At 44.1% G+C, this 27,949-nt stretch overlaps 1 protein-coding gene across 3 annotated transcripts in view; it reads left to right on the top strand.

Annotated features, from left to right (window-relative positions):
- Positions 1 to 431: 431 nt before the first annotated feature.
- The window catches only part of KDM2B (lysine demethylase 2B), a 246,416-nt gene continuing 218,898 nt past the window's right edge, over positions 432 to 27,949 (top strand). For 2 of the 3 annotated variants that reach the window (XM_082244129.1, XM_082244128.1), the window contains exons 1-5: positions 432 to 777; positions 11,205 to 11,349; positions 16,902 to 16,980; positions 17,410 to 17,456; positions 22,351 to 22,529. In XM_082244129.1, the coding sequence (XP_082100255.1) occupies positions 745 to 777; positions 11,205 to 11,349; positions 16,902 to 16,980; positions 17,410 to 17,456; positions 22,351 to 22,529 (483 nt within the window). In that variant the 5' untranslated portion in view covers positions 432 to 744. Of the gene's footprint in view, positions 778 to 11,204; positions 11,350 to 16,901; positions 16,981 to 17,409; positions 17,457 to 22,350; positions 22,530 to 27,949 lie in introns of those variants that run through there. The other variant, XM_082244130.1, reaches the window with a different exon arrangement.

Below are 27,949 nucleotides of genomic sequence, written 5' to 3'. Positions count from 1 at the left end.
CATCCCTCTCCACTCATAACTAACAAAATAAAAAGTTTTGCCTTTTGTTACACTTTAACTATGAATTAGGATCTGCTTTCTAATATGTGGCATATTGATCCAAAAGATTGTTGACTGGCGATCGATTATTGGTAGGGGAAGAGAGTGATCGGGAAATGATTAGCTCATTGAGAGCCACCATTGATGGGATGTTTCCTTTTGTGGTGGGGAAGAATGAAAGTTCCCGATGCGGCCGCTCATGTCAGCCTGCTGCTGCTGCTGTCACAGGGGGCTGTAAACAAAAAGGCTGAGAGCAGGCAGAGACAATCATGCGGAGGGGGCGTGTCGGGGCCCCGCCCACGCCCTCGCTGATTGGCGAGGAAAAGTCCAGGCTTGAGTAGTGCAGACTTCATGCAGCAGTCATAACAAATAAAAGAGCAGAGCGTGCACGGCGCCTGCGTACAAGGCCACCGAGCCCAATATTAATATGAGAGGCTCCCGAGTGTCAGGAAATGTGTGATGCACGGCGAGCAGCCTGTGTTGTGAGACTCAGTTAGCAGTCATGTGGCGCTCGGTGTTCCCGGGAACGATGTTACCTTGTGTAGATCATGACGTCACCGAACCCTACTACTCCTCAGCCTGCTAGTTTGTAGAGCGGAGCCGGAGATTGTCGCCCGACTGAGAAACTTTTCTTTTACGACCCTTCTCCGCCATGCAATGCGAGAATAAGTGAGGAGCAGCCTTTACCCCACTCCTCTCCAAAACATGGAGGCAAAGAAAGGCTCTGGAAGAAGATTGGTGTGTAGATCGGGGTGTGGGGGGTGGTGCGGGGTGTGTTGGTGATGAGTACGATCCGCTGTGTCCTTTGTGCAGATGGCACATGTTGGGGGGCAGATCCCCTGGAGTGATGGGCTCGGCGTCCTCCTGGCATGGCTTTGTTGTGATCTTCTCCTGTGAACGTGCAGCACTCCCTGTCCCTGCTGGCTGCTGTCTGAGCAACAACTTTCCTCTTCCTCTATGGGAGGAAACGAGCTGATCGTGCTGCTTTCCCCCATACAGGGCCCGAGCACACCGATCTGTCCTCTGATATCATCCATCCGGGTACTGGTACCTCGGCTAAGCCAGATCCCCCTACCGATCGGCCTTGTATTGTCCTCAGCTCCAGCCCACCTCCCTTGTTTATATACACAAAGCTGCACATGGCATTTAAATGTCCTGCCTGGGATCTGCAACCTGAGCACTTCCCACACCTTCTACAGGATGATGGAGGCACTCTGCCTTCTAGATTTAGGTCAGCTCAGGTTCATGTAGAATATGGCATACCCTAATCACTCCTAAACCCCCAATCCTTTCATTTTATTATCAAATCCACAAGTGATTGGAAACGATCACCTTGTAAAACATCCCATTCAGATTACAATGAAAGGCAAACATTTGTGTAGATATAAAAAAAAAAAGTTTCCCCTTTTTTTTTAATATATTTTTTATACTTTTTTATATTAGAAGTGATCCTGTTCCCTCTGTTCTCAGCTGCATAAGAGCTGGGGGTGGGGGGGGGGAAGCAACAGCACAGTCAGCTTCCCAGTGTAAAGCCTGTATACATGATCCGAAAATCGGACAGATCACCCCGTGTTTTGTGTGTTTTTTTTCTGCTAGTCGCATATCAAAAATTAAGTTTACTAAAGTCTCCTACAATGGAATAAAACATTGGAAGTGATGTAATGTGTTGTAATGTATTTTCGAACGTCAGCTGTACCAATTAAATGAAAATCGTACGATCGGGTATAGTGCAAGAACATTTTTAGTGCTTGTCCCATTGGATGATTTTAGTGCTTGTCCCATTGAATGATTTTAGTGCTTGTCCCATTGGATGATTTTAGTGCCTGTCCCATTGGATAATATTGGATGATTTTAGTGCTTGTCCCATTGGATAATATTGGATGATTTTAGTGCCTGTCCCATTGGATGACTTTAGTGCCTGTCCCATTGGATGACTTTAGTGCCTGTCCCATTGGATGATTTTAGTGCCTGTCCCATTGGATGATTTTAGTGCCTGTCCCATTGGATGATTTTAGTGCCTGTCCCATTGGATGATTTTAGTGCCTGTCCCATTGGATGATTTTAGTGCTTGTCCCATTGGATAATATTGGATGATTTTAGTGCCCTGTCCAATTGGATGATTTTAGTGCCCTGTCCAATTGGATAATAATGGATGATTTTAGTGCTTGTCCCATTGGATAATAATGGATGAACAGTCGTGGCTGGCTCTCAGAAGCTCTGTACTAACAATCCAATTTAGAGTACAATCGATTAGAAAGCGGTATTTTTCGTCCAATTTTTGGATCACGTGTACGGGCCTCTAGGCTGTGAGGCGGAGGTATGTCAGGACAAGTCTGATCAGTGGAAACAAATAGCCTGAGTTCCCAGCACAGCTAGAGAACTGACCATGGTGAACTCCTTTGCCTAGTGTGGCCAGACCCCCTCCCCCCTCCCAATCGGTCTTGTATTGTCCTCCACTCCAGCCCACCACCCTTGTTTATATACACAAAGCTGCACATGGCATTTAAATGTCCTGCCTGGGATCGGCCACCTGAGCAGTTCCCACACCTACACAATGATGGAGACACTCTGCCTTCTAGCTTTAGGTCCGCTCAGGTTCATGGAGCATATGGCACATCCTAATCACTCCCAAACCCCCAATCCTTTCATTTTATTATCCAATCTACAAGTGATTGAAAACGATCACCTGTGTCTATCGATATTTTACTAAATTACATTTTTCTCCTTTTTCTTTTTTTTTAAGTGATCACATGCCCTCTGTTCTCAGCTGCATAAGAGCTGGGGGGAGAAGCAGCAGTGCACTCGGCTTCCCAGTGTAAGGCCCCGTACACACGATCTGAAAATTGGGACGACCAATTGTCCTTTTTTATTTTTTGCATGCTAGTCACATATCGAAAATGAAGTTTACTAAAGTTACGAAAACTCTCGTATGACGGAATAAAAAATTGGAAGTGAAGTAATCAACACATTAACCACTTTACAACCGGAGGATTTTGCTGTCTTCCGTCCAGGCCACTTTTTGCGATTCGGCGCTGTGCGACTTCAACTGACAATTGCGCGGTCGTGCGACGCCGTACCCAAACGAAATTTACGTCCTTTTTTTCCCACAAACAGAGCTTTCTTTTGGTGGTATTTGATCACCTGTGCGATTTTTACTTTTTGCGCTATAAACAAAAAAAGAGCGTTTATTTTGAAAAAATAACAATATTTTTCACATTTTTTTATATGAAATTCCCCCCAAAAAAGATGTAAAAACCAATTTTTTTAAAAGTTTTTGGCCAATTTGTTTTATGCTACATATGTTTGGTAAAAAAAATCGCAATAAGCGTATTTTGATTGGTTTGCGCAAAAGTTATTGCGTTTACTAACAAAGGGAAAGATTTCTGTCATTTTTGGTGTTTTTTTTTTTTAACGCGTAATGGCGGCGATCTGCGATTTTTTTTTTTTTTTTTGCGGGACTGCGACATTGCGGCGGACAGACCGGACCCCTGACTGACATTTTTGACACTTTTGGGGGTACCAGTGACATTACTGCAGTAATCAGTGCTATATATATGCACTGTTACTGTAAAAATGACACTGGCAGGGAAGGGGTTAATTTTATTGGAGAGGGAGGGGTTAATGTATGCCTGGTGCTTACTGACGTGTAGGGGGGGGAGGTGACTATGTGATTCATGGACAGATCGGATGTCCAGCTATGCTGAACAGTCCGATCTGTCACTCCCTGTCACTATGGAGATCCGCCCGCTGTGTTTACACACAGCGGGCGGATCTCCAGACTCGATCCCCGACGATCGGGTAAGAGCAGCGGCGATCGCCGCTGCTCCTCCCCTGGCCCGACTCCCGCTGTGAATGAAAACATCGGGAGCGAGCCTCCGGCGGCGCGCAAGCGCCGCCCAGAAGGGGAGGAGTCCAGTCACGTTAATACTACGTGACTGGACGATAACGAACCACTCTGCCGCAGTAGTATTACTGTGAGCGGTTGCAGAGTGGTTAAATAAATTAAGTAATAAATGTATCTGTATTTTCGAACGACAGGTGTACTAATTTAAAATCGTACTATCTGGTATTGTGCAAGAAACATTTTTGTGCTTGTCCCATTGGATGAACTGTCATGATTGGCTCTCAGAAGCTCTGTACGAACGATCCGATTATCGTACGATTGCTTCAAAAGTGTTTTTTTTTTTTTTTTTAAATCCGATTTTTGGATCGTGTAAGCGGGAGGGCGTCAGGACAAGTCTGCTCACTGGAAACGAGTAGCCTGAGTTCCCAGCACAGCTAGAGAACTGACCACAATGAACTCTTTGCCTAGCATGGTCAGTTTTTACCAGGAAAGCAGAGGGACTGGCAGAAACAGCAGGGATTTCACACAAAAAGCAAAACAAAGCGAATAGGATTCTTTTTCATACGTGCCGCTGTACCATGTACTTGTATCAGAAATTTGAAATGCTGGGGTAACACCCTTTAACTTTCCTACCCGTTGGATTTAATCAAACTCAGTCCATTGGTCAGTGCAGAAAGTTATGGATCTTTTTGCATCAAATAGCAGAGCTGAGATAGTTGGTTCATTAAAGTATACCTAAAGGCAAAACCTCTTTTTGTTTAGTTTTGGATAAAGTGCAGATGAAGTTGAACACTTGTCAGTTTTTATTGCTGTCTGTGTCCCTGTTAAGGAGATTCCCTCTTTGTCCTGTGTACTGTTATCACTAAAAAGTAAGAAAAAAAAAAAAAAAAAAAAAAAAATCAAAATTTTGAGTTGTCCCCAGAAAAGTGAAAGAGGGGAAATCTTCCAATGGGGACATTAGTTCTGGTCACCTGGGGTGTCCCCAAGAAATTCCCTTAATTTGCAGGGATTTCCTGTTTGGTTATGGGACAGGAAGTGAAGGACAATCACTGCAATGGCACACAAATGAAGAAAAATCTGACAGGGATTTTTAACCCTCCCTTACTTTATCCAAAATTATAAAAAAGCCTCTCCCGCGGCCTATAAAAGTGATGATCTGGCGGCAAATCCACTAGGACCACTTTTATATTAAAGCCAGTCACCTACTGTAAATAAATGTAGCACCCTACAGGTAGGGGCTAGGTAAAGTATAGTGGGCCTTGTCTGCCTAACAGCAGGGCCATTATTTGAGTCAGGTTGTCATGTCTCTCAGGTGAGGTTACTGAGAGGGGAGTCTCCCCACTGGCTCCATGAGAGGGTTCTCATAGGGCAGTGGAGGAAACCCAATCAGTGGCTTAGTCAGGCTTTTATCTACCCCAGAAGGCGGATTCTGCCGCAGAGGATTCTGGGAGTGGGTATAGGTTTGAAGGGAACGCATGATGCAGGGTCTTTGGCGGGAAGCGGAGTCCCAGGAGGGAGAGTACGGCTGTCTCTCCTCCTGTCAGAGGAAGCGGGTGTCCCAGGTGGCGGCCTGGGAATCCAAAGATTGTGGAGCTGAGCTGCAGAGGGCATCGGGTGTACCAAGAACCAGCGGAGAGGGGTCCAGTTCCAGGAAGGTACTGTGGACTGCCCCTGGGGGTCTGCCTAGAGTCAGAGGGGACCACTCCAGAGAAGGTTCCAGGGATCCAGGAGTCAGCTAACTGTTAAAAGGGGTACCTAGTCAGAGGACCCTGAAGTGTTAGAGGGGGTACCTGGGTAGAGGACCCTGAAGTGTTAGAGGGGGTACCTAGGTAGAGGACCCTGAAGTGTTAGAGGGGGTACCTAGTCAGAGGACCCTGAAGTGTTAGAGGGGGTACCTAGTCAGAGGACCCTGAAGTGTTAGAGGGGGTACCTAGTCAGAGGACCCTGAAGTGTTAGAGGGGGTACCTAGTCAGAGGACCCTGAAGTGTTAGAGGGGGTACCTAGTCAGAGGACCCTGAAGTGTTAGAGGGGGTACCTAGTCAGAGGACCCTGAAGTGTTAGAGGGGGTACCTAGTCAGAGGACCCTGAAGTGTTAGAGGGGGTACCTAGTCAGAGGACCCTGAAGTGTTAGAGGGGGTACCTAGTCAGAGGACCCTGAAGTGTTAGAGGGGGTACCTAGGTAGAGGACCCTGAAGTGTTAAAGGGGCGTCTGTAGTTTGGGCCCTGAAGAGTCAGTGTACAGTAGAAAGTGTACAAGGTTGAGTTGCAGCAGCACAAGTATCTATGCAGAGCTACCTCAGCCAGTGCTGGGCTGGAGGGAGCTGTTCAGTGACTTTTGAGCTAAAGCAGTGTCAGGAGTCAAGTGTTCTACAGTCCTGGATCTTCTGAGTTAGTCGGGGTTCCAGCACAGTTTCAGTACTACAGTATCTATAGGCGTCAGGAAGCGCTGGTCTTCATTCAGCTGGTGTCAAGGCAGCGCCAACAGGCATTTTTCTTCAAGTGTCCCAAAGTGTACCTAGTTGAGCCAGAGGAGTATCCCACTCATTCCTTTCTCCCATCCCCTAAATACAATAAAACAAGCCAAAGATGCCGGAATGGTCATTGTCTCAGTTCTCACACTTGGGTTCACAACTCAAAAGTGTTGGAGGTGTCTCCGGTAACAATGGCAGACCCACTTCAGGCGTAAGGCCTGGAAAAACTGCTACCCTGTTTCCCCTAAAATAAGACCGTGTCTTATATTCATTTTTGCTCCCAAAGATGCGCTAGGTCTTATTTTCAGGGGATGTCTTATTTTTCCATGAAGAATACGGTATACATTTATTGAACAAAAAAAGGAAATGTATTACCTGTATACGGTACGGTAGTAGTTGTCATCACAAACCAGCAAATTGCATCCTCTGTGATTTTGATTCCCCCCCCCCCTCTTCTGATCCTCCTGTGTCATTTTGATTGCCCCCTCTGATCCTCCTGTGTAATTTTAAGTGATCCCACCCCCCCCCCACCCCTGTGCCAGCGGACATCTTCACCAGACATTTCCCCCCTACCTCAGTCACCCCTGTGTGTCCACACAATGTGCCCGACTCCTGCCTGCATGACTCGCTGTCTAGTTGTGAGTCAGCCAGACTCCGTCAGGGCAGAGCGAGCAGCAGGCGGCAGCTTGTCCTGGCGGTGGCGCGGGCTATCTGATTAAGAGACCTCGCACTTCCTGTTTGTTTTGGCTGCGCTGCGTCCAACAGTGAGCTGCGCGGCGGCGCCTGCCGTTACGGTCCTGAGTTACTGTAGCTTCGGGGGGCCTTATTTTTAGGGGGATGCCTTATATTTCAGTGAGACTCAAAACAGTAAGTAGGTCTTCCTTTTCTGGGGAAACAGGGTACATAAAGATACCGGGGTTTACGTCAGCTGCCATAACTCTGGTATTAACGTCAAAGTAATGATTATATATTTACAGTTAGGCAATCGGCAAGTGGTTAATACAATTGTATTTTAAACAATCAAATTATGAGATTACAGCAGGGCTTGACAAATTTGCTTTGAATCTAGGAGCCAGCTAAAAACGTTAGGAACCAATTTTTTTTTTTCTAAACCTTATGGTGGAACATGTAACATGTTCCTGAAGATGAATCCCAGCCACAGCCAATTTTGCACACGTTTAAATTAGTTTAGGCCGGATGATTACATAAAACCCTCAAATATTATATATTTTCTGAAAGCAGACACCCTAGACAATAAAATACCGGTAGTTCCAATTTTTGTACATATTCCTGTCAACATTTCAGTAAAAAACACATTAAAAGTTTTGTTTTAGGCGGAACAAAAACACAACAAATTACCCTTTTTTTTTTTTTTATTGATCAAATAAAATCTACTTGAGGTTGCATTGAGTAGATACCCAACATGTCAAACCTTAAACATGTCAGTACCCTATATTTTCCATAGATGACTATTTAAAGGCCCCCTATAGGCCATCAGATTAGTCTGGTGCTAGAATTCATACTCCATTCGATGTGCGTAGCGTTATGTAACGTGTAACCCAATCAGCTTTTTCAGGTGTAGGCATCCTGCCTTGTACCTGCATATATGTGAGGTTTCAATTTTTTGGGGAGAATTTTATGTGCTTGGGTCTAACTTTAACTTTTTACAGTTTAAAATAAAAAATTCTCCATCATTTAGGGGACAAAAAGTCCCCCCTATGTGAATTTTTTTTTTAATTTTTTGGTGACATGTTCTCTTAAGGCGGGCGTGTATGTCAGTATTTGGGCAGCAGCCCTGGCGCTAGGACAAAAAATGGCAACCTGGATCCTGGTGTTTGTTGAGCCATGGCTTAAATGATGGAAACAAGAGATGCAGCTGATAATTTACAGTAGTAAGTTAAAATATGATCATCACTATCCATCAAAATCCTACTTCCCAGTGTTTAGTATATTAATGAAATGGGTTGTTGGCTATAGTTCAGTTATTCCTGCTGGTAAAGAATTCGGTCATTTCTTCGAGGTGTATGGTCACAGTTTTTGCAGTAAAAAAAAAAAAAACAAAAAAAAAAAAAACGAACAAGATGTAAACAGAGGATCATCTGTATGCCCATAGAAATGAATTGCCGTTTTTTTTTTTTTTTTCATCCGTCAACAGATGGGTGAAAAACAGATGGAAGGTCCATGTGATAGAACCCTTTGATCTTTGCATGTGCATAGAGATGCATTTTTTTTTCCCAAGCATAGGCAGGTGCATTGTCATCTGTCAGTGTGCATTTCCTTTTGTGTGTGGACCCTTTTTGTGTTTTGATTTTCACTGCATTTTCACATTAGGATGTGGAGTTGATAGTGTTCACCTTTTTTTAAAGAAAAAAAAAAAATAGGGTGAACTAACACCATAAAACCTCCTCGCCCCATACTCTGGTCCCTGGTGTGTGTGTGTGTGTGTATATGTATATATATATATATATATATATATATATATATGTATGTATATATATATATATATATATATATATATATATATATATATATATATATATATATATATATATATATATATATATATATAGTATATGTTTTTTTTTTTTTCTACAAAACATGAAAAAAATGTACTGTTATGTAAACTCAAATACTACTTTTGTAGTAGTCCCTTGGGTGCTCTGGGGGAGGAAAGGACTGGCGCGGCCCACATCTAACCCCAGGTGACCGAAGGACGCGGTGACCCAGCGGGGTTTTCGACACCCGAGACGGTACAGGAGTAAGGAACTCCTACTAATAGCATCTGGCAGTTTGCCTCTCCTGCCCACAGGACTCGGTAAGACCGTTCCCTTTCTTATATAGAGGGTCAAATATGTATGGTCTGCCTGGACTTTTCAGCCTATATTTCTCAATTGAGGCTCAGCCCTATCTGCCTAACTCCTGAAATATACCGTGGGTGGTAACTATACCGTATGTGCCAATTTACCTCCCCTATTTGGTCCCCCCTCCCCCAGCGCACCCAAGGGACTACTACATCACCTATGTATTTCTGAAGCAATATCTATGGGTGGCCCTGGCATTCTGGAACTTGGTCCATAGCCCCATGCTAAGCTATTCCCCGCCATTACCAGCTCTGTCATCAGTCTCTGAATGCAGCAACATGCAACTTCAACACTTCTACTTCCCTCCAATTTCATCAAGAGCTACTATCAGGATGGTAGTCGGGATTCAGAATTGATTCTAGTCACTGTCTAGTTGACCTACTGACCCATTTGGAGGAGCTATTTTGTGTGTTCTACACCAAATGAGGACATTTTCATCTATCTTTGCAACTGATGTTTCAGTCTGGTAGTTAACTATCATCTTCAGATTTGGGTAGGTTAGCACATGACCAGTGTCTAGTTAGCAGTGATCTTTAGTCCCTTTGTGACTAATCACTCACATTCACCGGCCATGATGCTACTAAGGTTCTTGGGTCTGGGTGGGGTCTGTGTCTTGTGTGTCTGTGTTTTTATGCTGTCTAAAGCCCCGTACACACGCACAGATCGTTGTCATACAAACGTCGGCGGACGAAAGATCTGCCGATTGTACGCGTGTTAGTATGGTGCCTCCGACAGATGTCTGCACACAATCCGCGGACAAGAGTCTTTCTTGCAAACATGAAAATTTTTGTCTGCGGACACCAGAACGGACGATTGTTCGCCTGTCAGTACAGAAATCAGCCGACAGACCGCAGATTTGCAAGACTGGGCATGCTCAGAAAATAAAAAACACAGGGAAAGTTAACCATTACATGACATCACTTCTGCAGTCAGCTGAAGTCTGCGGACAAAATTCTTGTGCTGTCTTTGCACTTTTCAACAGACACCGACATCCCGGGGAGAAAAGACGAACATTTGTATGACGACGATCTGTGCGTGTGTACGGGGCTTTAGTCATTTGTGTATCTGTCCGCATCCTCAATGATATAAGTCATTCTCCACTAGGTGGTGAATGAGGCACTAATTGTTGCTTTTCCAATAAAGATTTTTTTCATATTTTCATATCAGTGTTGAGCCTCCTTAATGCAACCCTCTGAGGTTTTATCACTTTAATTTCGCCTTTTTACCCCCTCTTTTTTCTTGTAGCTACATAGTTATTTGGTTGCGGCGGCTCCCTGTGTGTTTGTTTGGATTGTCGTGTAATTCACACACTGATCCGGATGTCATAGTCCCCAATTGGTCCACACCCTATGGGGACTCTTTCCTGTTTTGCACCCCCCTTTTTTATTGTTCTAAATACTACTTTTGTCTGACCTGGAACCAAGCTCCAAATGTATAGATTACCTATTTTATTCGGCCTTTTGGAAAATGTACCATTTGTCTGGAGTTGCTACTGAAAATTAGTGTATGTCTAGGTATGTGAGTAAGCCTAGGCACACTACTCTTGTGCCTACAGAGTTATAGCTGCAGACTGAGATCTAAGGCACTGCTGGTTTCTGAAGATTTGGAATATTAGTCATTAGTTTGCTGCTCTTTGTTGGAGACTTTGACACGAGGATGAAAACCCTCCACCAAGATGGCTTCTTCCATATATAAACACTGTGCAGAAAAAGGCACTCAGTAAAAGGGAAAGATCCGCTGCAGGGAGACATCTTGCAACTCTTTATACAGAGCAACAGTTCTTCTAAGTTTTAGTAAGCCTGCATTAATATGGTAAGAGCAAGGAGCTTAGGGCAGTTGATCTATATAAAATAAAAAACACGAAGGTCATTCTATGTGTACATAGCTGATGTTTATAACGGCTATGGTATTTGTTCTGAGGACTCGGTATAGATTGGAATCCTTAATCCCAGTAGATTGTGACTATAGCACTATATGTTCTCCCCACAGCGTGCCATCAGTCGGACGCAGTACGCCGAGCATGAAGACCTATCGGATGTGGAGGACGTGGTCAGTGTTCGTGGCTTCAGCCTGGAGCAGAAGGTCAGCAGCACCAACTACCGAGGGGACTACGTGCAGGTCATGGAGGGCAAAGGTAGTGACAGATGCTGCTTTATGTACTGTAGTGTTAGTGAATGGCCACCTAATGAATGCAGTTTGACAGTCTAGTACATTTTTTTTAAAAAAAAAATTCTGCTATATAAATAAAAGTGGTTGTAAACATTCCTTTTGCTTATGTTCTTTTTGCTTTTTTTTTTTTTTTTTTTACAACATGCCTATACTTGCCTGCTGTGTGCAATGGTTTTGCACAGACAGCCCCGATCCTCTTCTGGGGTCCCGCGCTAGCGCTTCAAGCTCCTCCTCCTTCATCACTTTCCATGGGAGACCCCCCCCCCTTTTTGTGTAGCTTTTGATTGACTGCAGCAGGAGCCAATGTCTCCTGCTGCCATCAATCTGTCCAATAACGAGAGCGACCGCAACTGGAGCTACTGTGCTTGTGCACATCACTTGATCGGGCTCAGGCAAGAAAAAAAGGGGGGGGGGTCTGGGGGGGAGCTGCAGCACAGAGGGTTTTTCACCTTAATGCATTGAAGGAGCTGTAGAGTCAGGAAGGTTTTTTTTTTTTTTTTTTTTATATCTTACTGAATCCTATGCATTAAGATAAAAAGCCTTCTGTGTGCAGCAGCCTCCCCAGCACCACTGATACTTACCTGAACCCCCCCTCTGTCCTGCAATGTTCAAGTCCCTCGGCGGTCCTGGGACTCTCCCTCCTGATTGGCTGAGATACAGTGCCATTGGCTCCTGCGGCTGTAAATCAGTCAGTGAGCCAATCAGGGGAGAGAGGGGGCATGGCCAAATGGCAGCTCCTTGTCTGAATGGGCACATGGGAGTTGCAGCTCCGCTTGGGTGCCCCCATAGCAAGCTGCTTGCTGTGGGGGCACTCGATAGGAGGGAGGGGGCCAGGAGCAACAACGAGGGAACCGAGAAGAGGAGGATCTGGGCTGCTCTGTGCAATTGGTTTTTCTTCTAAGTATAACATGTTTTATTTATATATATATATATATATATATATATATATATATATATATATATATATATATATATATATATATATATTATAATATATGTGTGTGTGTGTGTGTGTGATACATATATTGTGAGATTGATTAGCTCGGTGGCGGGCGTGGATGACCCCTTGGGGGGTGCGTTTACACAGGGAGATAGCCGAGAAGTGGTTGCAAACAACAGTTTGGTTTATTCTTGCAATTTACTTCACACAAGTGCAAGTCTCAAAAACATCAAAATAAAACCCAAAATAAATCCTTGCCACTGTGGGCGGCTACCTTCTCACATGCAGGAACCTACCTACGGAGTCTGTCTCCAACCTACTGTTGGGCAAACTTTGCTGATCCTACAGCAGACACTCAATAGTCCATGTTTTTTCTTCACACAACAAATGTCCATTGAACATGTCCCTTTTCCTCTTTTAATTGAACATGTCCCTTTGCTTTTCTCTTCACATAGAACCCATTCCTTTGTTTGTCTCTTCACATAGCAAACAGTGCATTTATTTCTTTCCACATAGAAATAGTCCAAGACCTCACCTTGAGTAGTCTTCAATCTTAATTAATTTCCCCTTCACACAGGAAATGTCCATTGGTTTCTTTTCACATAGAAACGATCCAAGACCTCACCTTGAGTAGTCTTCGCACATCGCTTCAGGAGGTCTTCCCCATGCTCACACAGCTTCAGGGGGCATCCCTTCTCCCATGCCCACACAGCGTTGGGAGGCACACATCTGACTGTCCTCCTCTCCCCACACGGTGTCAGGAGGCAGCAATCCTTAAGGCCCGTACACACGTACCGATCGTTGGCATACAAACGTCGGCGGACGAAAGATCTGCCGATTGTACGCTTGTTAGTATGGTGCCTCCGACAGCTGTCTGCGCACATTCTGTGGACAAGAGTCTTTCTTGCAAACATTAAAATTTTTGTATGCCGACACCAGAACGGACGATTGTTCGCCAGTCAGTACAGAATTCTGCCGACAGACCGCAGATTTGCAAGACTGGGCATGCTCAGAAAAGAAAAAACACACAAAGTTAACCATTACATGACATCACTTCTGCAGTCGGCTGTAGTCGGCGGACAAAATTCTTGGGCAGTCTTTGCACTTTTCAACAGACACCGACATCCCGGGGAGAAAAGACGAACGTTTGTATGCCGACGATCGGTACGTGTGTACGGGGCTTTAGACTTTGGACAAATTATAGAGGCCTTAACTTCCTCATTCCAAACAGCTGAAGGCCTTTCAACTTCCTTAAGCTGTCCTGGCTACCTTTTCAGCTGACACCCTATAGTAATTGGTGAATTTTCTAAACCAGGTGGAAATGTATCTCCTGTCTGTGACTACATCCACAGATTTACCTGACTTCCTGTCACTATATATATATATATATATATATATATATATATATATATATATATTTTTTTTTTTACAAAACAAGATTTTACAATCTACTTTAAGGTGAAAACCAAGAAGCTTTACAACCCCTTTAAACTTTCTACACTGTCTGTGAAGGGACTTTAAAGTCTGTTTCATAAAACTGATAATATAACTTGCGTGTATTTGCTGTTTTTTCTTTTCAAAATGTTCCTCCTGTGCTGCCAGGACCCATGGAGTCCTCTAGAAGTCCCCTCTGTGTGCACTGCCACCAGTGTCTCCTGCTCCTCCACATTGGTGACAGTGGCTCTGTCCCACTCTCTCTACCTGTGTGGGCAGCCCTATAGCCTGTCATTGGCATGAATTGCTGTGCCACTGTACTTGTGTATACAGCGGTGCTATCGTAAACTACAGCATACGCGCGTCTGCAAAAGAGAACATTTTTCTATTTTTTGCAGATGCTCATACACTACTTGTGCACACATATAAACAACTAGGGACTTTCTTGTTTTGGGTTTTTGTTTTAGCTATGGGACAGGAGGTGAAGGAAAATCTCCCTAATGGAAGACAGGTGGCAAAAAAGTAACAAGGATTATAACCCTCATGAAACAAAAATTTCCCAGCACACTTAGCTGCTAGCCTGCAAAATACCAAGCTTGCCCTGTCTAACAATTTGTTAAAAGCAGAGGGTTTAATTGCATACCCTTGCAAATATATGTGGAAGCCACAGTGCCCGCCAAGGCTCTTCTATATACTGCAGTCCTAACACCAAATTTGAGAGTCTCCAAGTTGGAGCATATATAGAAGTGGATAAATTAGGAAGTGGGCTCCCTTCAGGCATATCTGCCCTTAAAGGCACAGGGGCACATTAGATAACGAGCAAGAGCACAGTGGCAGCTAAAGGCGCCCTGTGTGTCCCCACATTAAATCTGGTGAACAAGCTACAGTATACAAGACAATGGCAATGTGTGTGTTGTTGGTTGTTTTTTTTTTTTTTTTTTTTTGGAATTGCTTATGTACTTTTTGGATGTAAAGAGCGAAGACAAGAAGCTTTGTGTAGGTTAAATAGGCCCCTCAGCATTTCTAGTCAGTCATCTTGAGTAAGGGCAGATGATTCATATAGCATATGCTTCTGGAATCCGTCTGCCCTTAGACCAGGCATGCTGGCAGGAGGGTGTGCTTAGCGGAGTAAGCTCCTCCTCCAGATGAAAGCAAAACAATGCCCATTAAGTCTCCTGAGATGTATGCCACAACTTGTGTTTAGGCCAAAAATTACAAAGCAACTGAAGAAAAATGTAAAAATTTCATAACCAGTAAATATAATATACCTTCCTATCTAGTTAAAAACCAAGGAAGACAGACTCTAGTTAATGTTTAAGTTGTGGTTAACACTGAAATAACATGAAAGAAGTATGGAGACTGCCATTGCTGTCCTCCATCTGAAAAGTTAAGTGTCTGACTTCAAACTTTTGAATCCCTTACAGCAACTCTGTCACTACACGAAAAACCGTGAACAAATTCACCCTCAATGCGTTGTGGCCCTGCTGGTGTTGCATATGCATTCTAGTGAATACATTCTCTTCTGGTTGCATATGAGTACAGCTGGTGGGCTATAAATTCCTATATGTAAGCCATACTCTGCTTGACCAGTGAGGCCACCATGAGTGTGGCTTGCCTATTGGAATCAATAGAGTTGCTGTAGAGCAGGTGTCACGAAATGGCGGACCATGGTCTGGACACAGACCTAGTGACAGTCTAGTCCGGACCACAGCTACACCACCCAGCAGCCTGAGCGGGCTCCTCTCCTCGTGTCACTGCAGCTGTTAAGGATCACTTCCTGGTAGGGGGCAGGAGGAATGGCAGGGTGGACTTGGACCCGGACCCCCGCATGCACCCAGCCCAGCCGGTCTGCTGCGACTTGTGAGGAACGGAAAGTCTACAGGGGAAGCGGCAGCTGCCAATACACCTCTGAACCCACAGCAAGGAGGACCCCCCGCATGCTCCCGCCCCTGCCGCTGTTGAAGTCACAGCAGGAGGAACAGAAGGTCTACAGGGGGAGCGGCAGCTGCCCAACCCCCCCCCCCCATGCACTCGCCCACTGCTGAACCCAAAGCACTCACCCCACTGCTGAACCCAAAGCAAGAAAGAGGGCAGGCGGCACGGAGCCTAGTGGCAGCGGACAAGCACACCCAGAGGAGTCCACCCCGTCACTCCCCCCGCCCTCCACCACTGAGTTAAGGTAGGAAGATTTGGGGGGGGGGGCTGTAATGTGAGAGGGGGGAGCTGTGAAATGGGGAGGACTATGAGGGAGTGATCTGTGATATGAGGGGCTGTGAGGGGGGGACTATAATACTGAAGGGCTGTGATGTGGGCAAGGAGGGGGAGCTGTGATATAGGGAGCTGGGATGAGCATGGGGGGGGGGTGGGTGTAAAAGGGAGAAGTTGTGATGTGGGTGCAGTGATGTGAGAGGGGGGCTGTGATGTCATATGGGGGAGCTGTTATGTGAGGGGGGGAAGCTCTGATAAAGGGGGCTGTGATTGGGGGGGGGGGGGCTTTGATATGGGGGGGCTATGATGTGAATAGGGGCTGTTATATGGGGGAGCTGTAATGTTAGGGGGGGCTATAATATCAGAAGGGGGCTGTGATAAGGGTTTGTGATAGGAGGAGAGCTGTGATGTGGGGGGTTGTGATTGCAAGGGGGGCTGTGATGCAATCGGGTCTCTAATGTTGGGGGCTCTGATGTGAAAGGGGGGTGTGATGTAAGGGGGGCTGTAATAGGAAAAAGGGGACTGAGGACACTAATTTAAAGGGGGCTGTGATGTGAAAGACCTGAATCCTATCAGAAAAATGAGATTCTGACCTCTGCAGAAAGAAAACATTACCAACTGGACCTCTGTGAATTTTAATTAAGTACCCCTGCTGTAGAGGAAGGTTAGTTTTTTTTTTTTTTTTTCCAAGTGATGCAGCTATCCTTTTTAAACCCAAATTCGACCAACTTTTTTTTTTTTTCTTTTAATATTGAAAAGATTGGGGAAGATAGACAGACTGCAGATAAAAAAACCTGACGAGGATCTATGTCCCCACTTAGAAGCTTTCTCCTCACTTCCTGTTTCAATAGAAATGTGTGAACTTAATTTGAGTGTTCTTTGCCATTTGTGTACAGCCTTTAGTAAGACATGTCATGTATTTTTTCTCCCAATAGACTTTACGTATGAATATGTTCAAAGAGAAGCCCTTAAAGTCCCTCTTCTCTTTCTCAGCAAGGATGGACTAGGTATTAGGTAAGTCCAGTATTATCATACATTATTTCCATATAGTTATCCTTTTTCTGTTTCTGGTTTATATACCAGTGAATTCCTATTTTATGGAGGTACCAACCTTCCTCAATGTGACTATGGCTCTGCTTTGTGTTTTTTATATATATATATATATATATATATATATATATATATATATATATATATATATATATATATATATATATATATATATATATATATATATATATATATATATATATATATATATATATATATATATATATATATATATATATATATATATAATTTTTTTATTTTATAACCTGACACGCCATATCTTTGTAAGAGTAAGCAAATCATTTGTTAGCAATCGCCAAACCAGATCTGATGTCTTCCTTCTCATCACATATACCTGCATGGATTATACCCATTTTGCTTTTCCTATTGTAGGATGCCAGATCAGGATTTTACTGTCAGGGATGTGAAACTACTAGTCGGTAAGTGTACTGTTGTTTTTTTGTTTTTTTTGTTTTTTTGAGATGGTATGGTTAGTCTTTTTCGTAAAATGTAATTCCTTTCGCTCTCAGTGGGGGAGATTACTGCAGGTACTATAGTTATGTGGGCAAGTTGCAAGAGAAAAAGCGGTTGGTCCTGGCTCTTTTGTTCTTCTTTAGTTTTGGATGCTACATGGTATCGCCTGTACAAACGTTGAAATGTAATCCAACATTGTAAAAAGGTACTGAGGGTGGCTGTGAGACATAGAAAAACAGTAACTGTTATGAGGATACAGATCAATAAGTATGGAATAATGGAAGGTGGGTTTACAGTAACCATACACATATATTATGCGCTACAGGGATAGGTCCTGACTCTTTGAATGAGCAGATGTTTTCCTGTGTGAGAGCTTGCCATAGATGTGCAGGTTAAGCAAAGTTATTTAATTTTTGCAATTGGCAAATAACATAAGCTATTGTCGCCTATTAAAGTCCGAGCAAAACCGAACTAAAGCTAAACCTGCTCTGTGCCACATTTTAAACCTAATCTATCTAACCCTGTAAAGCAAAAATCACTGTACTACTTGCCCTTTCTGCCCCCAATCAAATCCAGTCTCTAGCGGCGGAAGCTATGTGCAGGAGAGGACCGACAACGGCTGTGAAATGAATGGGAAGTGACGTCCCCCATAGAATTACTATGGGGCTTTCGTTGTCGTGTGCCTCTCCTGCACCCCTCTCCACGCTGAAGCCACCACTGACAGCTCAGCGCGGGACTGGACCAGATCAGCTGCAGAATAGTTAAGTAGAGCGATTTTGCTTTACAGTGTTAGAACAATTAGGTTTAAAATGTGGCACAGAGGTTTAGTGTTCGTTAGGTTTTGCCTGGACTTATTCTTTAACATCCCTTGTTCATCATTGTACAGAACATGCCCATTATATGCAGGAGAGCCTGTGATTGTGTACATGGTAGCCATCAACACACACTCAACTCTCCTGCTCATTGCCCATTTGCTGATTTAAAGCTCAATTCCAACTTTCTTTTTACTAGACCTGAATGGAATGATTAATCACCTAGATCATACCTCTGTACCATGTTGCTCTATTGTCTGCAGATCCCCTGATATTCTGGGTTTAGTTGTGGCTTTGTATCATGTGACACCCTGTATATCCTGCTGATAGACTGTCCCTTCCACTGCCATTCCCTGCAGCAGCTAGAGTCTATAACCCTGCCCCCCCCTCCTTTTGTAGACTTTCAAACTCTGCAACCGATGTACCTTCCTTCACAGCTCCTCCACATAGATCACAGCATTATTCAAGAAGGGAACCCCTTCATGCACAGCCTGTTCTGAAAGCTAACCATGCTGCTGCTGATGGGCAGGATTGAATGGATCACAACTAGAGTTCAATCCTGCCCAGTTAAATATGCTGACCAGTGTGAACAGGGAGAGTCTCACCCCTCAGATCCCACCCTACCAGAGCCCTGCTCTCTGTGAAGGGAATCATTTACATATGACTGCAACCCCTTCATAATAACATCCCAAAGCCCTTCCTCTGTAGGTAGGTCATTTATTCTTTGGCATGCTGCAAGACAGGAATGACACAGGAGGAGGACAAATTTACAGTCCCAAAAAAGACTCCAGTCTTTTTAGCGAGTGTTGTGGAAACGGGGATCCACCATGTTGTGTCGGCCACTCGGCCGGTGCACCATGTGCCTTCTGCCTGATCATCTCCCGAGGCTGCTGAAGTGTCTCCACAGTGAGAGCGGTGTCTCCAGGCAGTGCAGCCGATGTCTCACAGCAGGGTAAATGTCAGGATGTTGTCCAAGCCGATGTGCAGCATGTCTGCTTTTATGAATGGCCCAGCCACATCCCCTGAAATTTTTGCAGGATCATTAATAAAAATGAGAAATTCTCTGGTGGCTTGCACTTAGTGGAATTTAAAACTTTAATAAAAGTTTGTAACTCAAAAGTTTTTACAAGGGATTCCTGGTCATGTGAACATTGTGATTTCTTGCAGCATGATGGTGTAAACAGGCCCTTAGATGGCCACAACCCAGCAGTCGTTCCCACAATAAAGTCCCATCACTTGCCGAGGGCACCAGTGAATACTGGATGGCTTCTTGGATTCTTTGCCTCCACCTTATTTAGGACTTGCATGAACATGGAGGGTTTGTTACCAGGACATGGAGTCAAGACAATTCAAACACATGCAGATCCCTCCTCACTCCACTGTAGCAAAGTATTTTTTTTTTTTAAGCATCTGACCTCAATAATACACACCCTTTACCTGTCCTCCCTGTCCAGGAGATTGCTCCCCCCCCACACTTCTGTACTCGCATGCAATCGGTGTCAGTGAGAACTGTTCTCATTAAATACACAGCTAGTGTCTTTAACGATCTATACAAGAAGGTAAAAAGCAATAAGTCAGCAATTTGGCAGAGGCTGAGCGATCACCTACCTACCTATGTGGAACAGAGCTGTAGTATTGGAAACAGGAGAAGTGCATCCCTGGAAGTCTGTAAAGCTCCCCATGCACTACAATCCTGATTCTATCATTTCCTTTAGATCTACAATCCAATATATACTGCAAAGAAACACTTGCCTTAAAATGAAGGACTCATGTGGTGTGCTGTCACCACTACCAGGGCTTCCATCTTCACCCAGTCCTCCTCCTGGGTTCTCAGGCTCTGGCTGTTTGAATGGCAGAGTCGCGATTATATCACTCCCGTTTTTTCGAGCAAGACTTCTTCTGTAAAACTATTTTATCACAAATACCCGTTTTTTTTTTTTTTTTTCTCTCTCAAGGACTCATTCACACTTGCTTTGATCTCCGAAGAGTGCATTGTATCGCCTTCTCACCGTCTGCTTTAACCCCTTAAACCCCTCACTAACTCGTCACTTTTAGAGTGGCCCCAGTCACTTGAATAGGTTGCGCTCGTACCTGCTGAAAGGGCCGCAGGGTAAAATTCCTGCCACGGTTGCTAAGCAAAGCATGGAGGCCATTTGCATGTGTACATTCTGGCCGCTGCCTCTGCAGCTAATGGAGGAACAGTTGGGGATGGTTAAAAAAAGCAGCTGAACCACAAGATTTTAACACCCCTAGTATGAACAAGCTCCTACAGGGACTCAATGGATGCCCATGACATTTTACAAAATTAGTACATGAATGACAGAACAGCTGTATTTGTTGTCAGCAGCACCAAGGCTTGGAAGTTTTTTATTTGTGTACCTTTTTATAAGGATTGATCACAGATTTTGGTTACTTTGAACAAGTGCCTTGATTGGCACATAAGCAACATAATTGGGGGTAACTTGTGACTGAAAAAACACTGTTTAGGTGACCTAACACAGAGAATTTTCGAAAATGGCATGGGTTCACCCTTAGACTACTAGTTTGCCCATGTATATTTCCTTTGCAATAAACTGTAATTCAACTGTGTGTTCCTGCAGTTTTAGCAAGTTTCCTTTGTTTAATAAATTCTAATGTTCAGACTGCAGAGAAATTGTTGTTTTTTCATGGAACGCCACAGTTTACTTGCCCTGTTTTTAACGAGGAGATCGTAATTTGAAAATTGCCATAACTCATATCATCCAATCAGAATTTGTCGCTGGTCTGATTTTATTTTGCATCAAATCTGAATGGATGCTGTAAGTTACTGCATGTGTGCATTGATCATTTGATGTGCTGTGAAGGAAAACACCAGGCTGCAGTTTTTACATCATAGTGCCCTCTAGTGGTAGTACTTTATAATGCTCTAAGCCACATATTCACATCGTTCAGCTGTACTCACACAGACTGTTGCTTTTGGGGGGCAGGGATTTAAAATGAGCAGTTTTTCTGATTTAATGACAACCTTGTTCTTTGGGGGGAAAAAATAAATTAAACTCCTAGAATCACAAACAATGTAGAGATAACTTGCTGATTGCTCTTATACTAATGTTTTATTGAGTGAAGTATGACCATTACCAGTATGCCATTGTTGACCTCCCTCCAGAAATGCTGTTTGCCTGACCTCTTTTGTGCTGATTTTCTGGCTTCAGTTCTACCTACAGTATGTTACCAACATCCACCATTCAAATTGATGGTTGGTTTGGCTACTGGCAACAACCAGTCTGTGTTGTCTGATGCTCCTTCACTGTAGTCACTGTCCTTAGCCAAGTTACACATGCACACTCCTCTCCACCTGTTTCTCTAGATTCATGTGCTGCAAGGAATAGATCGGCAAACAGTGTTTTCTCTTGCTGATATCTGTCCGGAATTACTTCGCAGTATAAGGAACATGCTTGGTCATATTCATTCCTAACATGCAAAATTTCAAAGCAACTTTAAAGCTGAACTCCAAGCAAACCACAAAATGCGGTTGCAGTTTTGCCTGCCAAATTATTTGATTTTCTGTTTATCATCTATTTATTGCTATATGCCACATTGCACACCAAGGACATTATTTCACTCTGCTGAAGTTCAGTAACACTTACAGGTCTTGTCCCTTATCCAGCCTGTGGCTGGACAATGAAGGGAAAAGCAGCAGACCAATGAGCGCATCTGTCACTTCTCTGCTCTCTCCTATCTGCATGCTTCTTGCACTGCGACACTGATTGGCTCCTTGTGCTACTTCTCCCTTTTCCCAGCCTTGAGCTTGGCTGTACAGGGACTGCAAAAGGCTTATACCAGGTCAAATTAAGGTACTTGCAATGCTCACATAAAAAGTACTTTATTAATATTGATCCATACATAGCTGCATTAATTGTGTAATTTTATATGCTATAAATTCAGCTTTGATGCACCTCCTTCTTTCATAGCATTCTCATCTAATATCCGTTTTTATCTTTTTTCACGGTTTGTCAGAAAATGAACTAGAGTAGCTGAATGACCATGCATTGTCTGTATTTTCTTGTAGGAAGCCGGCGTATAGTTGATGTGATGGATGTGAACACACAAAAGGGTACAGACATGAGTATGTCACAGTTTGTTCGCTACTATGAGACACCAGAAATGGAAAGGGAGAAGCTGTACAATGTGATCAGCCTGGAGTTTAGCCACACCAAGCTAGAGAAAGTAGTCAAGAGGCCAACTGTGGTATGATCTTTATATTATTAATAATTTTTTTTCTTTATTACAAAAAGCAAAAGTATGCTGAATTACTTGTTGTTCTACAGAATGGAGTACTGACTTGTAACAAGTGGTTTCCTATTCTGCTTTTCCTGTTATGTTTAGTACTGGAAATTTCCTTTCTATTTGACTTATACAATTCACAACCTGTCTACACTAGTCGGCATTCTTGAGTGGATCCATTTAAATTTGTGTCTTTTGGTGATTTCAGTAGTGAGATTCTCCTGCCTCTCAAGCAAACAAGGCTCACTTTTTTTTTTTTCCCCCTCCTTTAAAATGTACAATAAGCCCACGTTCACATTGGGCCGATTTTGACGTGTCAAATTGGAGCCTATTGCCGGCAATGGCACTGTCCGAATCGGTGCGACGCCAACTTTGTGCTGCTGCACCGATTCCGAAAAGTAGTTTCTGCACTACTTCTTCTGGGGGCAATTTCAATAGACATCTGCGCAGGAACCCACACAAATGTCTGTGAAATTGCCCCCCGATTTAGATGAAAAATGCCGGTTTGAAATTGAGCTCAGCCCCGCCTCAGTGTGAACCTAGGCATAGTTACATAGTTAGATAGTACATATAGTTACATAGTAGGTGAGGTTGAATAAAGACAACAGTCCATCCAGTTCAACCTGTGTAGGTGTGTATGGCCTTAATCATCTCACATACCCCTGAATGTTCTGATCCTTGAGATGTACGTCTAATAGTCTTTTGAAAGCCACCATACTACCCGCAGAAACCACCTCTTGTGGTAGAGAATTCCACAATCTTGTAGCCCGAACAGTAAAGAACCCCCCCACGTTCCCTAAGGTTAAAACGCTTCTCCTCTAATCGCATTGTATGCCCCCGAGTCCTCATGCAATCCCTTCGACTGAACAGCTTTTTTTCTAAGCTGAGATTGAGATTTTTAAAAATTACTATCATGTCCCCCCTCAGGCGTCTCTTCTCCAGGGAGAATAAATCAAGCGATTGCAGATGCTCTTCATAATTAAGATCCTCCAATCCCCTAATTAGTTTAGTTGCCCTTCTCTGGACTCTCTCCAGCTCCAACACATCCCTCCTGAGGACTGGCGACCAGAACTGGACAGAATACTCCAGATGCGGTCGGACCAGAGTTTTATAAAGTGGAAGGATTATAGACTTCTCTCTGGAATACATCCCTTTCTTTATGCATGCTAATATTCTGCTGGCTTTGGCAGCTGCCGCTTGACATTGCATGCTGTTGCCTAGTCTATCATCAACCAAGACTCCCAGATCTTTCTCCCATTTTTAAATTCCCCCAAGGGTTCCCCTCCTAATGTGTATTGTGCTTTTATGTTTAGAGTCCCCAAGTGCAAAACCTTACACTTCTCCACGTTAAACCTCATTTGCCAAGTCGTTGCCCACTCCGTTTTGTCCAGGTCATCCTGTAGGATATCTGCTTCATGCTGTGCAGTTATTGCCCTGCCCAATTTTGTGTCATCTGCAAAAACTGATATCGAACTACTGATCCCGTCCTCAATGCTGTTTATGAATAAATTGAACAAGGTTGGTCCCAGGACTGAGCCTTGGGGGACCCCGCTTACCACCTCAGACCAGTCTGAGTATGCGCTGTTTATTACCACCCTTTGGACATGCCCTTTTAGCCAGTTCCGTATCCAAGAGCAAACCCTGCTGTCGATACCTGCAGACCTTATTTTATAAATTAAGCGCTTATGGGGAACTGTACCAAACGCCTTAGCGAAATCTAAGTACACCACATCCACTGGTCTGCTCCTATCTAGCTCACAGCTCACCTCCTCTTAGAATGTTAAGAGATTGGTTTGACAAGAACACCCATTTGTAAACCCGTGCTGGTTACTGCTGATGATGCTGTTGTCTTTAGCAAACTCTACGATATAGTCCCTTATCATCCCCCTCCAGAAGTTTACATACTATTGATGTCAGACTGACAGGCCTATAATTTCCCGGGATATGCCTCTGACCCTTTTTGAATATCGGAATCACGTTTGCTTTCCTCCACTCCCCTGGTACATTTCCTGTCCTAATACTGTCAGCAAAGATCAGGAACAGTGGTCTAGATATAACCTTACTGAGTTCCTTGAGGAGTACTCTCGGATGTACGCCATCTGGGCCTGGTGATTTGTTTGTGTTAAGTTTATCCAGCCTTTCCCTGATTTCACCCTCTGTTAGCCATAGTGGCAAGTCCTGTGTATTACTACTAACCATACACTTATGGTCAGTGTACCCCTCCGTTTCCTGTGTAAATACTGACGAGAAAATTCAAGTTAGACTTACCGGTAACTTGTTTTCCAATAGTCTTTCAGGACAGCACCTTAGAGAGATGGCTCCTCCCTCTCCTCATCAGGAAACACCCCATCCACCAGAATTTAAAAGGAGGCTTCTCCTACCATTCGTCAGTTTGTAGAAGAGTACCTCCGGCCCATGCTGGAACACATAAACAGATATGGTTAATCACAGCAATACATTTTATACAATAGGGCGGGGATCCTCCTGCTGTCCTGAAAGACTATTGGAAAACAAGTTACCGGTAAGTCTAACTTGAATTTTCCCTAAAACGTCTTTCAGGACAGCACCTTAGAGAGGATTATCGAGACTTACTCAATTTAGGGAGGGACCACAGCTTGCAGGACCTTTCTGCCAAAAGCCTGATCTTCAGCTGCCAAAAGGTCCAACCTATAGTGTCTTGCAAATGTAAAGTAGCTTGACCACGTAGCCGCTTTGCAGATTTGATCTGGAGTGGCACCAGCTTTCTCTGCCCATGTAGTGGCTAACGCTCTAGTAGAGTGAGCTCTGATCCCCTGCGGGGGAGACAATTTCATTTGGGAGTAAGCCTCTGAAATAGCGGATCTGAGCCATCTGGCTATTGATCCTTTTGATGCCTGGCGACCTTTTTTGTTGCCAGAGAAAAGAACAAAAAGAGTTTGATGATCTAAACTCTTTAGTAACCTCCAAGTAGTGTATAAGAACCCTTCTTGCATCTAGGTAGTGAAAGCTTTCTTCCTTATCTCCTGATGGATTAGGACAGAAGGTAGGTAACACAATTTCTTGTGATCGGTTTCTCGTTGAAGCTACTTTTGGGAGAAACCCTGGATCTGCCTTGAGAATTATCCTATCTGGATATATGGACAAGAAAGGTTCGATAGCTGATAAAGCATGTAATTCACTGATTCTTCTTGCTGATGTTATTGCCACCAAGAAGACTGTCTTGAGGGTAAGGTTTTTTAGTGTAACCGTTTCTAGTGGTTCAAAAGGTTCCTTTGTGAAGGCCTGAAGGACCACCGACAAGTCCCATTTGGGGAAGCTTCTGATAGGCACTGGTCTGGAGCGGGTAAGGGCCCTGAAGAATCTGATGATTAAAGATTCTGAAGAAATGGACCTTTCCAAGAATACCCCCAGGGCTGTAACTTGTACCTTGAGGGTACTTACTGCCAAACCTTTTCCTGCGCCCTCCTGTAGGAACTCCAAAATTGAAGTAATACTGTCCAATTTTTGATCTTTCGATTCACACCAGGTATTATATGTCTTCCAAACTTTTGCATATATATTCCTTGTGACTTTTTTCCTACTGGAAAGTAGAGTAGCAATTAATGCGTCTGAAAATCCTTTCCTTTTCAGCAGTTGCTCCTCAGATACCAGGCGGTGAGCTTTAGCTTTTCCACTTCTGGATGATAGACTGGACCTTGAAGCAGTAGGTCTTGACGAAGAGGGAGCTGAAAAGCAGGTTTGACTGATAGTTGAAGGACAGTCGAAAACCAAACCCTTTTGGGCCAATAAGGAGTGATCAGGATCACTGAGGCTCTTTCCATTTGGATTTTTCTCAATACCAACGGAATGAGCTGGAAGGGGGGGAAGGCATACCCCAACCTGAACCTCCAGGGATGTGCCAGGGAATCTACTCCCAGAGAGTTGTCGTTTCTGTGGAGTGAGAAGTAAAGTGGAAGTTTTGCGTTTTCTTTCGTTGCAAACAGATCCACCTCTGGCTTTCCCCAAGTCTTGGTTATCAACATAAAGACTTCTGGGTTCAAGCTCCATTCTGCTTCTCGGATCTTCTGCCTGCTTAAATAATCTGCCACACTGTTTAGTGTACCTTTTAGGTGGATTGCTGACAAGGAAAGTAACTGACTTTCCGCCCATTGCAGAATTTCCGTTGCCAAAAGCTGTAGGGTTTTGCTTCTTGTGCCCCCTTGCTTGTTTAAATATGCCACTGTAGTGGCATTGTCTGAAAGGACTTGAACATGAGTCCCCTGAAGATTTTGAGAGAAGGCAGCTAGGGCTAGGCCGACTGCCTTCAACTCCTTCCAATTTGAGGATTTCCTTGTCTCGGTGTGAGACCAAACCCCCTGTGCCAGGTTTTGGTTCCAGTGGGCTCCCCACCCCCATCTGCTGGCATCCGTTGTTAACCTCTGGTCTGTTGGGAAGGACCAGGCCAATCCCTGGGACAAGGTTATCTGATTTCTCCACCACCAAAGGGAACTCTTGACCTTGGTGGGGATCATTACCTTTAAGTCCAAAGTCTCTGGATTGTGATCCCAGATTCTGAGGAGGAAATATTGGAGTGGTCGTAAATGAAGCCTCGCCCATTGGACTGCTGGAATTGATGCAGTCAGATTTCCAAGGACTGACATGATCTCTCTGATCGACCACCACTGATTTGTTTGTAGCCTTGCTACCAAATTTTGTATTTTGACCTGTTTGTCTTCTGGTAGGAAGATTCTTTGTTCCACAGAGCATATCTGAAACCCTAGGAACTGAACCCGTTGAGCCGGTGTGAGATTTGACTTCTTGATATTTACTATCCATCCCAGAGACTCTAGATGACCTCTTGCCTTGTGCAGGTCCTCCTTGAAGTTTTTCCTTGGACGGGGCAAAGAAAAGCAGGTCGTCCAGGTAGGGCACCACAGAGATTCCCTGAAGGCGGAGGGGGGCTAAACACTCTGCCATAACCTTCGTAAAAATACGAGGGGAGGATGATAGCCTGAAAGGGAGTGCTTTGAATTGGATGTGAAGCATTTCCTTTCCCAGATTTACCGCCAACCTTAGGAATTTCTGTGAGCGAGGGGCAATAGGGATATGTAGGTAAGCATCCCTTAAATCGATTGATGCCATGAAGCATCCTTTTGTTAACAGGGTTCTGACTGTAAGAATTGAGTCCATTCAAAACTTTTTGTACAGAACTGACCTGTTTAGTGGTTTCAGATTCAATATAAGATGAAAATCCCCCGATGGTTTCTTTATCAAAAATATGTGGGAATAAAATCCCTGATGTTGTTCCTCCACTGGTACTGGACAGACAACTCCCTGTCGCCTCAGGTCCTTTAGCAGGTCCATCATAGCCAGGGCTTTTTCTGCATCTCTTGGGAGGCTTGTGACAAAGAACCTTTCGGGTGGCG

This window comes from Pelophylax lessonae (assembly GCF_965119305.1).
Source record: "Pelophylax lessonae genome assembly, chromosome: 1".
Taxonomy (NCBI): Eukaryota; Metazoa; Chordata; class Amphibia; order Anura; family Ranidae; genus Pelophylax; species Pelophylax lessonae.
The sequence above is the reverse complement of the archived record's forward strand: the minus strand, read 5'-3'. Positions and strand labels throughout refer to the sequence as shown.